This window comes from Meriones unguiculatus, chromosome 12, assembly GCF_030254825.1.
Source record: "Meriones unguiculatus strain TT.TT164.6M chromosome 12, Bangor_MerUng_6.1, whole genome shotgun sequence".
Taxonomy (NCBI): domain Eukaryota; kingdom Metazoa; phylum Chordata; class Mammalia; order Rodentia; family Muridae; genus Meriones; species Meriones unguiculatus.
In genome coordinates, this window is record NC_083360.1 from 28,247,884 (window position 1) to 28,265,477 (window position 17,594).

Below are 17,594 nucleotides of genomic sequence, written 5' to 3' on the forward strand. Positions count from 1 at the left end.
AATTTACATTTTTCTGAGGCACTGTATTTTCTTCACTGCTGCTTTGTCATAGGCCCCCTGTGTGTTGAGTAGTTTAACAAATAAAAGTGTCGGCTGGTGATTTATAGAGCCCTCTGGCTGTCACCCTCACCTCCCAACCCCTGTCATCACTCCCGCAGTCCAGGACAAGGAATGACAGCTCAGCCTCGGGGGCTGGCTTCTCTCTAGGTCAGCCTTGGCAGGCAGCTACTTTCGTGGGTTGCAGGAGATATGTTGGTGCATTGATGAACAGCCCCATCTTCAGAAGCTTGCCAAATATTCTCCGTGCCTGTTTTGTTTACTTTCTTCATTGCTATGACAATAATACCCGACAACAGAAACACAAGAGAGGAAGGGTTTGTTTTAGCTCACCGATTGAAAGCACAGGTGATCGTGGTGGGAAAGGCATGCCGGGAGGAGCATGAGGCAGCCTGATCACACTGAATCCACAGTAAGCAAGCAGAGAGAGATCGATGCTGGTGCTCAGTTCAGTTTCTCCTTTTCATGAAGCCCAGCCCATGGCACGATACCACCGACCTCGATTAGTCTAACTTAGAAAATCTCCCATAGACATGCCTAGAGGCTTGTCTCCTAGGCGATTCTGGATGGATCCTGCCCAGTTGACAGTGCTGACCATCACAGTGTACATCCTGGGACCAGGGCCTTGCTGAATATATGGGCTTGTCTGAGGCTGGGTTTAATGACTCCCACAGAGTCGCAGCTACCTGGTGGCTCTCGTGGTTCGGGATGTCTCCAGATTCTTTTGAGAGAAAAGAAGGGAGTTTCCAAAGTGGAAGCAAAGCTGGAGAATCAGCACATTGGCACCTGACCATCAGGCAGTGGGGTCTGAGAGACCCTAAGCCCAGCGGTGGAAAGCGTCACTGTATTCCTCCGTCAGAACCTTGAAATGAGCTGATGTCCGCATTTTCCTTTCTGTTGACACCACAGGTCATCTTGATCCTGACAAAATACTACCATGCAGACATGGGGAAGGTTCTGGAAAGCTCTCTGTGGCGGTAAGTCAGCCCGCTGGGCTTTTCTCTTCCTATACCTGTGTGCCATCATCTCCCAGTCTCCTGGCTGAGGCTGGACTCCCACCCGGCTCTAGCCGCTCCCGCCTACTAGCGGGCCTCACCAACTTTCAGTGGCTAGAAAGGCATAATGGAGATGCTGAAAGCGGATTAGGAGTTTCATCAGGGGGACAAAGGGCGCTGGCAGATGGACAACTGTTTGGAAGGCTTCTTTCCTTGCTCTTCTTTTCTGTCTGTTGTTTTCTCCTGGTTCTTTTTGCCTCCTCCCCGGAGGAGGAGGCCGGCAGTGTGAATCCAGGTCACTGCACAATATCCCTGGCTCTGCTCTGGGCTCTATAGGCAGCTCCCAAGCCCCCCAAAGCTCAGGCTGGCCTCATTGTTGGGGTATTTTGCTTTCTTTCCGGCTTAGCCAAAGAACTGTAAATAAATAACCCACCCAGGCGGGATATCTCTTTATATGTGAAACATGAATTGGGCCCAAGGACATCAGACCGTCTTTGATGTCTGAGAGGAGAGGAGGGAGGAGGAAGCTGCAGAGACCATTTTGGTCATTATCATTGTCAGTTCTGCTCGGAGCATGAGGGCTTTGGGGTGGTTGGTATCTTTCGTCCCACGGAAATTTTACCAGTCTCGTCATTTTTTGGTGTGAGATCATTTTGCCTTCTCCGTGTGTTTTTCCAGTAGTGATTAATTCATTCCTGGGTTTGAAAAATACCTGCCAGTTGGGACCATTTGTTTGTTTGAGATAGGGTCTCATTCTGTATCCCAGCCTAGCCTGGAAACTCATCCTGCAATTTCCTGCCTCTGTCTCCAGAGTGCTGGACCAGGCCTGTATCCATGTGCCTGGCTCATCAGAATGACTTGGAGGATAAGCCACTCACAGCTGCCTGCTGTGGGGATTCTCTTTAGCTTTGTTTGTATCAGAGGGATTTGGCATCCCACTTGTCCTATTTCTGTGGCATATTAGGAATGCGTTCCTATGATGCCCGGAGGTTTTGTTTTGTTTTGTTTGTTTGTTTTGTTTTTGTGATGACAATGTTACCTGGGGCCAACTGCCCAGGTCACTGAAGTACTAAAGCCTGTTGGGTTTTTGTCACTGCCCTCCCCCCAGCCTTTCTGGACCAGCTCCCTCAGCCAGGAACTCACCTCCTAACAATGCTGAGAAACGGGAATGGGAAATGTTCCTGTGTGGAGGGCCAGCTCTCCTGATGTGACTCCAATGCTCTCAATGTATCTTGCCGCCCTGGTGCTTGAGGAGGGGAACACCGCTGCAAAATGAAGGCAGGCATAAGATTCCCATGGTCGGGCCAGTGAGGTGGCTCAGTGGGTAAAGGCGTTTGCCATCAAGCCTGACAACCTGAATTCAGTCCCGGCAACCCACATGTTAGGAAGAGAAAACCGACCTCTGCAGGCTATCCTCTGACTTCCACACATGGACCACGGCACACCTGTCTACGTGTACCCACATATAAAATAAACACAAAGATTCTAGCAGCATTAGCTCCTCTGGGGATTAGCACTAGAAGTTTGGCTTAGGGGCATCACCTGGAGAAGGCAACTGCAAAGGGGCGCCCATCTCCCCACCAGGAGGATGGTCTCCCTTTGCCGCCACACCGATAAAGGTAGTTGTCATTCTTGTACACTAAACGAAAACCCTCAGCTACTCCAGACTCTGGACACCAGCAGCTGGGCTGCTCTGTTATCCTCCTCTTCAGATACCTTCCCTAGAAATTCCCAGAATGCTAGCTTCCTCCATTACAGTGGCTTCTCAGCCTGGCTAAAGGAGGAGGAAGTGGGGCTATCTGGAATGAAGTTTGGTGTCCGGGTAGCGAGCTTCTGAGCTTCTTCCCTGGCGCAGTCAGACTTTTGCAAGGTGCTTGCTAGGTGTAGGTCCTACTTTGAGACTTAATGAAAAAAAAAAAAAAGAAGTAAAAAAAGAAAGGAAAAGGGAACATGACAGCTCCTAGGTGTGGTGAAGGAGGAAGTTTATTGTAGATAAAAGGAAGAGCATAGCCAGAGGCAGGGGCATCTGGAAGAGTCCAGATCGGACATGATGAGACTGAGCTGGGCCATGTGGGAAGGGGGGAGGAGGAGGGAGAGGGATCTGAGGGGAACTAGGTGCAGCAGCCCGGAGGCCCAGAGGCACAGAGGGACTGAGGGGCTGCAGGGGAACGCGGAGCTTAAGTAGGCATGTCAGCCATTTGTGGGGTGGGATGCTGAAGCCTAACAGGGACCTGGAAGGGTATGGAGGACAGAGAACGCTACCTGGAGTCAGGACTCCTAAGTGACAGGCTTGAATTCTTCAGGAGCAGATGGAGAACCCCAGAGGCCAAGCTTAAGAGCTGTGGGCCAGGTAGACTTCCTTCACTGAGCCTCAGTTTCCTTGTCTGCCTGGGTAGGGGGGAACGAAATGGAGAAAAGGGAGATGGTGAGACAGAATGAGGTGGCTTACAAAGCATCCCAAGAACAGTGTGTTGTCTAAATTTGGATTTTCCCCAAAGCGAAGCAACAGATTTTAATTTCTCCCGTCCCTTTCTCATCACTGTCTCTCCATCCAGACGTTTCCTCGGCTTGATTAAAAATGCATTCAGAAGCATTAGTCATTTTCAGAAACTTCCCCCATTGCCTCTGCTGGTGCAGCGTCTCGGTGTTTATAGTATGCTTTTTCTGTGCTGATGTGCTTGCACAGACTTAACAGTCTGAGGAGACTGGAGCTGAAGTTTTGCATTCCTTTCTCTTTTGCTCATAAACCAGGCTTCCATTTTGCACACTGTTCTGAGTCCTGCACAGCCATCGCTTTCCTGGCTGCTTATGGGCCTTTGAGCTGATTCTTTGAGCCATGCCCATGTGATGGCGCTGTAAAAAAATACAAACAAACATACAAATGGGCCCTGTTCTTTCCCTTCTCATTCTTTCCTTGGGATGGCTCTGCTGGCCTGAGGGAGAGTGGAGTGATGAGCTGCTGGAGCTCCCGCCCAGGGAGGGTGCAGCAGTCCCAGCTCCCCCAGCCCCGGGGTGTGGGGGGGGAGCCAGCATTCACAATTCCCCTCTGGGGAAGGTACAGCCCTCACAGCACCAGTCTGGCAATTTATCAAAACTTTGCCAATTTGTCAGTATCCCAGCATCCACTTGATTCCTGGTGAGGAGCCATTTCCGTGCTGTTCTGATCACATTTTCTCTTGGGGGTGTCATCTGCTCTTGTCTTGCTCCCACACTGGGAGAGGGCAAGGGGCACTGAGAGGCTCGACAGCATGCCGTGGGTTCTCTTCCCTGGGTGCTGCCTACATGCTGTTTTTGCATTTGAGGCCCATGGAATGGATGGTTCAGGTGCTAATGTCCGGGGAACACATATTAAATGGGGTTATTAAAGACACACTTATTGAACACGCACTGATCCTCCCAAGAATTCTCCTGTGTAATCACAATAAATACATTTTTAATGACAGGTCTGGTATTTACATTCTGGAGATGGCTCTGGGAAATCGAAGCTGAATGCATTTTTAATTGTTCTGTGTTTAATGGACCTCACGTCAGTCGCCTCTCCCTCACGGCTTCCTTGACCATCAGCAGCACCTTTGGTCTGCATCCTCTGTCAGTCTTGGGTCATTTGAACAACAAAATAGGTTGGGAGAGACATCCCTACCTGAGGACGTGCTGACTGGCACCAGGGAATTGAAGTCATCTGTTTTCTGATTCCCTGGACTCGAAGGGCCTGACCGATGCCTCCTCACTTAAGCCAATGTTGCCATCCCGTGTCCCTCCTTAAAACTCTAGGTGCAGTGGTTACTGTGCTACACAAACACTGTGGAACAAATGGCCACAAAACTGGGGCACTTAAAACAGCCAGGGGCTCTCACAGTCCCAGAGGTCAAAGGTTCACACCACGGGGCAGTGCTTTCCTCTGAAGAGGAAGACGCCCATCATGTCCCCGCCTTCCCCTGGTGACTGAGTCGCTGAGTCCTTGCCTCCACGTGTTCATACGTGTGTGGGTGAACATGTGCGCAGGAACACAGGTATGTCGGCACACACTGCACATACAGGTGCACATTCATGTGGGCAGGCCCTGCGCAGGAATGCACATGGAAGCCAGAGGTCAACGTTCTGTACAGTTCCTTTGGAGTCATTCAGTTTTGCTGTTGTCGCTGTCTTGTTTTAAGGCAGGCTCTCTCCCTGGCCCAGCAGGCTAAGCCCCAGGAACCTCCGCCCCACCAAGCTCTAGGATTGTGTACCCCAATGCCTGCCTTTTCCACTGTGGGTTTTGGGTGCTGAACTCAGGTTCTCCTGTTTGCACAGCAGGCACTTCACTGGCTGAGTTATTGCTTCGGTCCCTTGCCTCTATCTTCACAGGCCCGTCTTGCTGTGTGTTTCTTCTAAAGACAATTGCTGCCGGATCTAGGGCCAGATGATTTGGGATGTTGGCTTCTGGAGGATCTTAACCGAACCACGTCTGTATAGACCCCCAACAATTCATGGGGTCAGGACATGGGCATCTCTTTGAGAGAGCTACCACGGAGCCCATGGCACTGTCCATTATTAAGCTCTGGGTATGCCATCTGTATTGGATTTCCTAAATGGCCACTAGCTCTTGCCCTGTGCTCTGTGCACTAGCCATACCCCTTTTGTCCCACTTCCGCCACAGCTAGATCCCTGCTGGCCTCCTCAGCTGGCTGCTGTGCCACCTCCCACCCTTTCCCAGAAAGGCCCAGAGACCTGAAAAACACAGCCTGGTGCTGCTGATGGACTCAACCCCTCCTCATGGCTCACACCTGCCATCCCAACCCTCTGCCCAAACCCCTGGTGGGCCCCGGCCCCCGGGCTGGCAGGCACAGCTGGAGCTGCCACAGGGCATGAGGACCCGGGTGCTCCTGGTCTCTTGAGGGTTTGTGTGATATTTGTACCTACTCCAGAATAGAGCTGTAGCATGAGATAAAGAGAAATTCACGGAGAGTGCTCTGCCACTGCCACCCACCCTGCCCTCTGGGAGAGTGTTGCTAGGCCGGACCATGCTTCCGGAGCCCCCACCCCCTACCTCCAGGCAAGGCACAGAGGTAGTCAGTGTGGTGAGTGACTGTTGGGAGGGAATGAGTCCCAGGTCTCTGGGTTCTGAGTGTTAAAAACTGAGCCAGCCCTACGGATGAGTCTGTCCCCTGAAACACACTGACGACCAGATCCTCAGGAGGCCCTGCTCCGTACTCTGTGCCTGGCAGTCATGTTTTCAGCCTTTTGTCCCCACTGTTGTCCCAGGCCTTTAGAAAGCTTGCCTTCCTAATGGCCTCCCACACAACTGCGGTTCTTCTTACGTGGGACTTAGATCTTTCAGGCCCTTCAAGAACCAGTGTTGGCCGCCTGGGGGCGCTGTTTTACCCCAGTGAATGTGCCTGGTGTAGAGAAACTAGCTCAGCCTTGCTTCTCTGCCCGGGACTCGGAATCTAGATGAAATGCAGATGTGGATGCCAGGCTCTGAGGTGAGATCTTACACTGCATTCTAAGGAAATGCTGATGCTGCCTGTCTGCAGGACAACGTGCCTGGTGGTTCTGGAGCAGCTGGAGAGTCTCTGCAATGCCGAAAAGCCCACTGGTAGTCTCCGGTTAAGCAGGGCTCTGTCTATGTAGGTGTCTATGCGTGTGCTGTCTCCTGTCTGCCATGTACTGAGCATTGTCTCTCAGTTCTGACTCTATCCCCATTCAGCACACAGCTTTCCCCTAAGGGACTTCCCTGCCCCTCGATGTATAGAACCCTACCCCCATCACGGTTTTCTGTCGCCTCTCTCATGGAAGTTTCTGTGCTCTTGCTTATATTGCTTCTGCCACCACTGGTCATGAGCATGGAGACCGTCAAGTCCATACGGTTGATCGCAGGATGCCGTAACCAAGCACTGACTAGGGATGCATGTTGGGCTTGAATACATGGGTCAGTGGACAGATGGGAGAACAAATGAATGGGGGGGGGATGATGGATAGATGGTATATAGATTTGTGTATGTGTGCATGTGTGCATATGCACGTGTGTGTATGTGTGTGTGTGGCTAGCTGGATGCTTTGATAGCTGGAGAGGTGGGTTGATGAGTGGATAGATGGATGGGCAAACAGATGGGTGTGGATGAGTGATAAGTGTGATTTTAGGAAAACACTTTTGGGACCTTGAAGATTCTTTATGCTTGTGAGTTCACGGTAGGCGAAACTGAGATCATAGCTGGTTCTGATGCTGTTAAGCAGGGAAAGGAGGCAGGGCGTATTCTGAGCTGGGAGAAAGCTTCCCACTCCTGCCCTCCATCCTGGGCTGCGGCCTCCAGGATCTACTCTGAGGGTGGCTATTAAGCAAGGTGATTTTGAATTAGGAGCACACTTCCACAACCCAAAGGACTCTGTACCAGGGTCACCCCTCTGGTACCCCACAGGTACATTTGACCTTGGTACCTGCAGAAGGGGCAGCCTTAGCAGCTTTGGAATGGCATGATCCAGGCTTCTTCTCAGAATGGCTTGGTTGGAATCTGTCCTTTTTTGTTGGAGGTATAGAGCATTTCCTTTCTCCCCACTTCTCTTTAATTATGGAAACTTTGACATATAGAGAAAAGTGCAGAGTGCGGGAAAACACCAGCCTGGGGACTGATGGCAGAGGCGGGCTGGTGCACATTAAATGCTCCATCAGTTCGTCCCAGTCTGCCTCCACTGTGCTTAGTCTGATGTATGATTCCTGGGGCCACAGAATGGGGAGCAGGTATGCCACAGGTAAGTAGTAGAATTCAGGGTGTCATTATTCATCACAGTAGAGCCTCACCCAGCTCAGCCATTACAGAGCTGTGAAATGCTCGCCTCTTTATGGGAGAGCTCACACTTTCTTAAGGAAAATCAACAGATTCAGATAAAACTCACCCTTTGCCCTTCTGCTACACCCTCCTCCCCAGTGTCTACCTGGAAGAAATCTCTGTCTTGAACTTGGGGTGGACTGTTCCAGTTTGCTTTATAGCTAGCCTATAAAGCAGAAATTTAAACACGTGCAACAACATATAAATCACAGTTTATATTGGTTCAGGGCAATATGCGGCTCTCTGTAATCAGACATCCAAACATTGAGCCTTCTTAAAAATAATGTTATGAATGGCATCGTCCTGCTCTGAGTGTGTGACTTATGTTCTCAACTTTGTTCTGGTAATTTCTCCATGTTGCACATGGATCCTCTATGATGTGTGCAGCCTCCATCGTGGGATGGTGGTTTTGAGGCCTACAGAGTTTACTATTCCAGTTAGGGCAGCAGCAAGCCTGGGAGCCATAGTGAGCTCCGGGGCTATTTTTCCAGGCAGGTGCACGGCAAGGGTCAGGGCTGGCTGGTGTCGTCTCTCTTCATATTGCCAGCTTGTCAGTGGGATGGCTTGTCCCTGCATATCTTTGACACCATCATACTTGACCTGTTTGTACTCAGGGGTTATAAGGCTGTGGCTCGGTGCCCTCCTGAGGTGGCATGTACCCTCTTTCTCATAGTCACAGACAGGCCTCCTCGGTGTGACTTTCCCACATAGGAACTGCTGTATCCCTCTGCTTCTGTCAGTTTGCTTACATCATTTGTAACTCCTTCCTTTCTTTGAGAAGGGGCCAAGCCATCACCAAGACTTCAAGATGCATCTCCTCTAAGTATCCCTTCATTCTTGCCCCAGGGCCCTTTGCTATTTTCAATACCCACAAAGACATTCTCTCTAAAACTGTTTTATCTTGGTATAGTTAGGTCTTAAAGCACTAATGTTCTCATAGTATCTGTAACATTTGTGAATTGTTAAGGGGTCAGAGATCCTTCTGTCTCCCTCATGGCCTCCGAGCATGGCTTCTCATCGGCTCCCTACCTATAGAGAGTGGAGTTAAACTCAAACAAGCCTTGGGGAAGGTGGGGATCTTAAGAGAGGTCTTGACATGGAAGTTTTTGAGTCTAGTCAATAAATAATCATTTGACATGAAGCAGCAGTTTGTGGGCCGGGCACACACCTGCAATCCCAACACTTAGGAGGATGAGTTGGAGTCTAGACTGGGTTGTGCTGTGAGGGGCAGATCAATCAGGGATGAGATTTCTGAAAATTTAAGGACATCCTTATGTGTCCCCAATATTCTGTAGACTCTTACTCATCCATTCATCTAACTTTCCTTCCTCCTTCTCTTCTTTTCTCCCTCCCTTTCTTCTTCTCTGTTTTTCATCCTTTCTTTTTCCTTCCTTCCATCTGTCCTCTTCATCTATTTTTGGTTCTCCACCCCTCTTACCTATCCATTCATCTCCCCTCTGTCATCTCTCTACCCATTTATCATCCATTCACCTATCATCCAGCTTCCATACAATTATCCACTTGTGTCCACCATTCATGCATCCATCTACCGAACTATTGGTTCACCCACCATTCTCCATTCATTCATCTAGCCATCCACTCACTCAACTATCCATCTACTGTGGTTTGAATGTGAAATGTCCCCCACTGGCTTGTCACTACTTCCTGTTAATTCTCTGCATGTGAATTCAGTGTGACCAGGCAGACTCCTGCCACTTCCACCATTCCTTCCTTGCCTTTTGCAATGTCATCTCCACCATTAAGAATGTATCCCTTTGGAACTGTAAGCCAAAATAAGCCCTTTCTTTCTTAAATTGCTTTTGTAAATGTATTTTATTATAGCAACAAGGAAGCAACTAAGACAGTATCAATCCATTATTTGTCCTCTATCCATTCACTCAGTCACCATCCATCTTCTTATATATCCACTCATCCATCCATTATCATCAAGTATCCATCTATCCCTCCATCATCATCCACCTATTCCCATTACCCATCTGTCCATCATTTATTAATTCTCCACCCACCCATTATTAATCTATCATTATTCATTCATCATCCATAGGACCATCCATCTACCTATACATGCTTACTTCACTTATCCATTTACTCACTTATTCATTCATCACCTAGTATCTACCAATCCATCCACCATCCATTCACCCATCATCTACTTCATTCATCATTCATTCATCTTTTATTCTCCCTCATCCATCCATCCACCCACCCAGACATCACTAATCTAATCTATTCATCATTTCCATTTGTTATCTGTCTATCCATCCATCTACTTATACAGAATACTTCATCTATCCATCTACCCACTTTGTTTGTTCAAAACGCCATATCTACCAATCCATTCACTGTCTACCCACTCATCATCCATTCCACTCATCATTCATTCATTTTTCATCCTATATCCATCCATCCCGTCATTAATCTAATCTATTCATAAATTTTCATTCATCATATATACCTATGTACAGCTATCCATGAACCCATCCATCATCCACCCAGCCACCCACCCATCCATTCATTCTTCCGCCATCTGTCATCTATTCATTTAGACTTTTGGTTCGAGTAAACCATTGTGGCACCCCAGACTCTATGTGTAGAGGGATATAGAAGAGGAAACCACCTCATGAGACTTAGAAAAGCAGAGATCTCTAGGCATGTCATTCTACTGGAGAGATATCCTGGGAGAATATTGTTTTCACTCCCAGGATGTCTCTGCCTGTGCAGTGCCCAGCCCAGGCCCACCTCATCCTCCCTGATGGCCTTCCTGCAAACCGCTGTCAAGTCTATGCAGCCACAAATTCTTCAGTTTCCCTAAATTACATCACAGAGAAATACTGAGGGCAGTACTGGCTCTTGAGGGCAATGGCAGCGTTGCGCTGTCCTATTCTGGCCAGGCTATGGCATAGCCTCTTAGTGGGACCTGACCCGACACTCATTTTCACGGGATTGACCCTGGCCCTGGGGCTGTCTCTCATTCATCCCTCCTTACCCTCCAAAACCCCAGTATTTGACTCAGGTCTGATGGGCTATAATGGCTACCTTAGACTGATGATCTCCTTGTGGGTATGGCCATTTCATGAGCTCCCAGGAGAAAGCTGGCGTGTAAGTTAAAACTATACCATTCGGTATTTGCCTGGAGTTGTTTTCCTGGATGTTTTCAGGGGCCCTGGCTTCTCTCCTACTGTGAGAGAACTGAGCCACGCCCTCTAGGGTCACATGGCAGTATTTGGATGCTCTTGAAAACAGAAGACAGTACTGGTGGAGAGGGTCCTGGTGGCCTGAGCCTCAAGCCTGTGTTGAGCCTGAATACTCCTTGGACATTGAGACCTCCCCTCTGGAATTGTTCCACTAACATTGCTGGGGACCTCCCTGCAACCTCTGTTTCTTCTCCAGAAGCCCTTCCCAGTCCCACATCCTACTCCGCGTGGTCAGGAACCTCCTCCAGATCTCCAGGACCGGGGTGACAGCCTGCTACCTGTTGCCCATGTTGTGGTCCTCTGCCTCCTGGGATCCAGTCTTCTGTGTTCTCTGCTCCAGCAGAGTCTCTGACCAGAAGTGGGTCTGGAGTCTTGCTAAGCTGAACAACACCCACAAGGTGTCACCTAGCTTTCAGCACCCAGGGTCCTTTGCACAGGACACTGGGTAAGGTTATGATCATTTAGGAGGACCTTGGGGTGGGTGTTGACAGATTTCTCTCTAGAACATTCTCCATAAAAAAAATCCCAGCTAAATATAACTCATGATCATCACAGAACTTTTGAAAACTACAAAATAGATGAGGCATAAAAGCAATCCCTGTGTTAGTCCCACCCCAAGAGATTAAAACTATTAATATCTGAGATGAATATTCTCTCCAGGCTTTTTAAGATGCAAATATATACATGTTTTATAAATGTTGAGCCCCAGAGGAATTATGTATTAAACATTTTCTTATGCTCCGGCATGTTTTCACAGCCGCTATTTTTAATGGCTGTATAATACACACTGATCTAAAGAAGGTATTATTTATTTAACCAAGTTCTCAGTTTGAGACGTCTGAGTCAGTTTCAATTTTCACTGAAGTGAAGATGTGAAATGTAAAGAGCTGTGGCACCCGTCTCCGAGCATACATCACCCTGCATCTTGGAGTATACTTAGGATATGTGCCCAAGTGCTGGATGTTCTCTCCTGCATGAAGGGCTTGGGGTGCTGGGATTATGATGTGTCTGAGCATGCGGTAGGTTTGCTGAGGCTGCTGCTGATGCTACTGAGGAAATGGAAAAACTGAAGAGCCAGTTAGAAAAGAAGATACCTGCAGGTCCTGCCTCCCTCCTGCATAGGCTGCCTCCTGGCTGAAAGAAGGCTTGCTTGGCATAATGAAAAGCAGTCATGGTCATGGTTCTGTAAACCCTGCATGTGGACAGTGGCCTCAGACCCTGAGCACCTTCACTGGTGACTTTTCTCAAGGCTGTGACAAAATACCTGACAGAAGCAACTTAAGGAGGGCTCTGCTTGTGGCTCACAGTTTGAGGTTACACAGTCCCTTGAGGAGGAAAAGCCATGACAGGAGCATGAGGCAGCTGGTCACGCGACATCCACAGGTAGGAAGCAGAGAGAGGGAAAGAGAGAGGAAGAAGAATGCCTAATGCTCAGTTCATTTTCTCCCTTTTACTCTGTCCCCAACTCCAGTCCATAGAATAGTGTTACTCATGTTAGTTAAATCTTTCTAGAAATTACCTTACAGACATGCATGGAAGATTGTGTCTCCTGCTGATTCTAGATCCTGTTGAGTTGAAAATGGATATTAGCCATCATAACTTGGCTCTTTAATAGCAGCCTGTTGCCTTCAACACTGAGCTTGCTGTTGCATGGCATGATAGAGGTGATCCTCATACTTCATCAGGTTAGCCTGGGTTCACACACAGCTCCAGACTGTGTGTGGGATTAGGAAGATGGAAGGAGGCAGGCTCAGAACTTGCACAGCATCACTTCTGTATGTTTCATAGTTAAAGCAACTCACAGAGCAAGGGTTCACTTACCGATAGAGAGCTGTTACAATTGGATTTAGCACCAGGAGGGAAATAACTGATGCTATCTATCATTGGCAACAGGACTGCAATGTGAAGAACAGCTTTGAGGAGGTAAAAAGATGTTTCCAGGCTGCCAAGACTATCCTGGGGTCCATGGATAATGCAGTGGGACCCAGATGGCAGAGAAAGGAGCTGAGACTCAATCCTGGGGTAGTTTTCTATTAAGAAGGATCCTTTATGGGGTCTATCTGACCACGGACATTGAGGCGTCAGGGCCAACTCTTCACACTGCCGGAGAATGGAGGTGCTAAGGCCTGGGTGGCCTCCGAGACTTATGAGGGGCAATGTTGGGTCTGGTCCAGGGATGTCTGAGCCTTGCCTGACTCAGAGTTTCTACTGGAGCTTCTCTCACAGTTCTCTCAGCCTCTAGTATGATATTCTCCCGGGGTATGTGAGTCTTTGCCATCCTGTTCTTTGACTGCAGGGGTGAATCTTTCCCAGGGGAACACTCCCGTCTCAACCACTCTCCACAAACATTGATTTTTTTTTTTTTTACTCGACTGGGGAAGAGCTGAGAGGATGTCTGCACTGTCAGGTGCCTGACCAAGATGGGAGGGTGTGGTAGAGATAGGCAGAACAGAAGCCAGACTCAGAGGTGGCATGCTGCACCAGCACAGGCAACTGTGGAGCAAAAATCTGCCAGTGGTGTTTTGTGCATGTGAACACCACTAGGGGAGTTTCCAGCCAGTGTCCTCTGACAGCTCTCCTCTAAGCATGATACGGGCCCAGGTCCCTTTCATGTTGTGGATCTATATACCACTGACTAAGCCTGGGCATCCAGTCTGTGCCTGCCTCAGGCAGGGGAGTTCTGAACACATGAGGGATAACTCATGGGAGGCCCTGCCCTCTTGCCTCAGCCTTGGTCACATGTCTGCCCTAATGCAAGGGAGGATCAGAAGCACTGTGCTCCTGGGGATGGACTTGCTGTGGCCATAGTGGCGCTGTGTACGTTAGGGTCAGTAGACACATGTGCAGAGTAGGCTGTTCAGCGGACTGTGGAACACTGGGAAATCTCTTCCTCAGTGCTCTTCATTCCCATCTACCCAGGGTCACAGCAAAAGTCCCCCTCTTTTCAGGGCCCAATGACCTCTAATGCACAAGGCCTGGCTAAGTTCAGACCTCAATACCCAGGACCAACTTTGAGAAAGTGCCCCAGGCTTTGATTTTGTTGATGAAGCAGGTCAATGGGCATCTAGAGGACCTGGAAAAATCCAAGAATTCTCCCTTGCCCAACCAGAGGCAGGCGCTGAAGCGTGGCCTTAGACAATGCCTCTGGTCTCCTGTAGACCCATCCCCACACCCTTTCCTAGCTCTGTCAAGCCCATTGCCTTGGAGCTTAGAATCTGCTCTCAAGATAAGCTCACAGCAGTCGCACTCCTGGGAGGGTGTTGGAATTCCGAACTCACCACCTGCCAGGCTTTTGTGGTATGTGTGATGCCACATGAAGCTTAAGTGGTTCACAGGCTTGGCACAGAGCCACCGGCTGCCTCTGCGCCCACCATCCTGAGGACAGCAGGGGGCTACCTGTGCTTTGAAATGTTTTACCAGCAGATGGCCGCCATCACGTCTGTTTGGCTTTGTTTCCCTCTGTGGAGGAGTCTTTTTGGCCCCCGATCCTGCTTCTCCCTTACACAGGCAGGCTCCGCTGCTCACTGCCTTCCTCACCCATGCTGCATTTGATTTAAAATTCCACTTGGGTCCCCAGTGGGACTGCTGGCTAGAGGCCTGTGGAAATCAGTAGGCTTGTGGGATCAGAGGGAACCGTCTCACCCCATACCCCATACCTGCCCAGTATATCACACAGGGAGTCCATCCACGGCTTCTCCACCTCCTCTGGGCAGCCAGAGCCAGGCTCTCAGATTGAAGAATTGAGCTCAAGTCCTGACTCTATTTCTTATAAGCTGTGTAGCCTGGGGAAAACTGCTGGTTGACTCTAAACCATGTCTATAGAGTGAGGATGGCTGTATGGCCTTAGTTTGGGCTCCAGTTAATGGGTGTAGGACTGATAGGCCAGAGCCTGGCTTCAATGCTTCTGACACCATTCCTTATCATTCTCTGAGAAGCACCTGCTCCTTACAGTGATGCGGCAGAGGGATCAGGTTTCCAGCTCTTGTGGATCCCTCTGCACAGAGGCTTGTACCTCCAAAGTAAGGCCCAACAATGCTCTCCACTAGGTGCTTGAGGTATCAAGCGACTGAGCCACAGTTCTGGCCCCCAAGGGATCCAGAACCTCTGTCACCTCGTTCCCATCACCTCTGTGGAGACAACTGCTCTGTCCCCTCCTTCCTGTCTTCGGTCTCCTCTTTGACCTCCTCTAGACTGGGGGAATTACAGTGTTTACCACACCCAGGGGGTCACTTGTTGGAGAGGAAGGAGGCAGAGAACACCTTGACCTTTGGCGGCCTTCCTGACCCCTTCCTTCTTTTTGGTGAAGTAGATGGCAGGACGGGACTGACCTGCTGTGTCTCAGCATGTTTTCTGTTGCTGTAACAAAATAACCGACACTATGAGAGTTACAAAGCACAGAGGTTTATTTAGCTCCGAGTTCTAGAGGCTGAAGGGCCAGAGCATAGCTCCAACAAATGCTCCTCCAATGAGGGCCACATACTGCATCGTCCCTGACCAGCCCTCCATGTCAAGGCAGAGCAGTTGCCTGAATGGATCCCTCTCCTTCTTATAAAGCAACTGATGCCAGCTTGAGGGTTTCAACACATGTATCTTAGAGGACATATCATAACACAGCATATAGCTCCAGCCACGTCCATGTCACCTTTCACTTCTATATTGTGTGTAAGGTGCATCACATGTTGGTTCAAGGTGGTCCTCTTTGTCAGGCTGGTGGACCCTGTCTCCCCATTGTCCTCTGTCCCTGGCCTGCCCCATCTCCCTTTCCTTGCCTTAGGACTGGCACCCCTTCATACCCCTAGGAAGACCTAGTGGCCTGGACCTTTTCCTTCCCATGTGTCCTTTTGGGCTACAGAGTGATGCACTTGCTGTGAGCAGGGAATCCTGTCTTAGTCTGGAAACTCCCTCTCTGTCAGTCATTGGTTCAGGGATGGTTGCCTGTAGGGGCAGGGTATGGAAACCCAGCTAGCCTTTGTGGACTCGTCTGCACACATGCTTGTGGCTCTGTGAAGTTCAGCACAGAGCTGGAGGAGGAGATCAAGTGTGGTGCCCCTGTATGCTCACCCATGTGAAAAGGAGGATGCCCTGTGGACTGGTTGTGGGACCCATGGAAGTCTTTGTCTATTGGTGCTGAGAATTCCTACCAGCATGGGGGGGTGGGTGTGCAGCAACAGCTGCTTCTCTGCAGGGTTCCACATATCATAGCTGGAGCTGGGTCACATTTCCTCTGTGATGTGCATACTCCCTCTGTCCTGCATCTCAGCCATCAGCCTGTGCTGGTGGCTCTCTGTTCTGGAGCTTGAACCTTCCTGTCCAGCCCCAGCAGCTCCCACCTAGACACCTGCTCTGGCCATGACGAGGTCCCCGTGCTCCCATCTTACCTCTAAGACCAACTTCCAAAGAATAGGAAACCCTTTATCCTGCCCAGCTTGGAACTGACCCCTGGCTTCCATTACACCCAGAGCAGTTGCCTGAATGGATCCCTCTCCTTCTTATAAAGGTCCATGTGGCCTTTGGACATACCCTCTAGGATCCCCAACCTCCCACCCTTGGCTGGTCATCCAAAGCCAGGTCCTCTCTCACTCTAGCCAGCCCACCTCCTCTGCCCCTCCACACCCCATCTTTACCCCAGTTCAGCTCTGTCCTGAGCCTCTCAAACCTAACATGTCAGCTTCTAGCAGAACAGACTCCCCAGAGCTGCTGCAGACTCTGCCTGATCTCTCTCGTGAGATGCTGTCTCCAGTGTTGTTTTCTCTACACAGAGTTTTTCAGTCTCCTGGGACTTGCACACAATGCGTAAGATTTTCATATTATTTTGACATTATTTTAATGTCATTTTCCTTTTCTAATGTCATTGTCGGCATTTTTTTCTTTGTATATGGCTCATCTGCCTTGCATGTGAAGTGTAGTCTTGAGTGAGCAGCGACCTTCTGAGTGACAGTCACCTGTCCCCACCCCCAACCTTCCATTACTTTCATTTCCACTTCCTGTGCTTTCAGGGTTGCTGGCCCAGTGTAGCCTGTGGGACCTTGCCAGTCTTTCTGAGCATAGAAAACCCCCCTCCCAGCTCCCCAACTGGCAGAGAGCGGAGCAATGGAACACTTCCTTCATGTTCAAGAGGAGATGCTGATATGGGCTATTCTGTTTGGATGGCTCAGTCTTCATACCTACTCAGCACCTGGCTTGGAACAATATTCAGGAAGCCTTGGCAATCCCATGGTTCCCTCAGGGTGTGGTTGCTTTCTGTGGTTTCTCATATCTCAAGGCCTTGGGAGCAGTAGGGTGTTTCTGAGTGTATGAGAGAGAGCAGGCCTGGAAAAGTAAGATTCCAATCCTCCAACCACAAGTGTGTTGTCTTGGCCAGTGTCAACACTGAATTCCCCTTCTATGGCCAGCTTCAAGCTGTCAAAGCATGTTCCTGGATACAGAACGGGTTAGAGGCGTTGCCTTCATCCTCTCTCCACAGCTTTGTGAGTACAGTGGCTCTCTGCTGTTGAAGGCTCTGGAGTCCTAAAAATTCATAGGAA

General features: G+C 49.6%; 1 protein-coding gene across 2 annotated transcripts in view; it reads left to right on the forward strand.

Moving 5' to 3' along the window:
* Sorcs2 (sortilin related VPS10 domain containing receptor 2) overlaps positions 1-17,594 on the forward strand; it is a 353,595-nt gene that overhangs the window by 149,994 nt on the left and 186,007 nt on the right. For both annotated transcript variants that reach the window (XM_021630583.2, XM_021630590.2), the window contains exon 2: positions 967-1,034. In XM_021630583.2, coding sequence (XP_021486258.1) covers positions 967-1,034 — 68 coding nt within the window. The remainder of the gene's footprint in view (positions 1-966; positions 1,035-17,594) is intronic.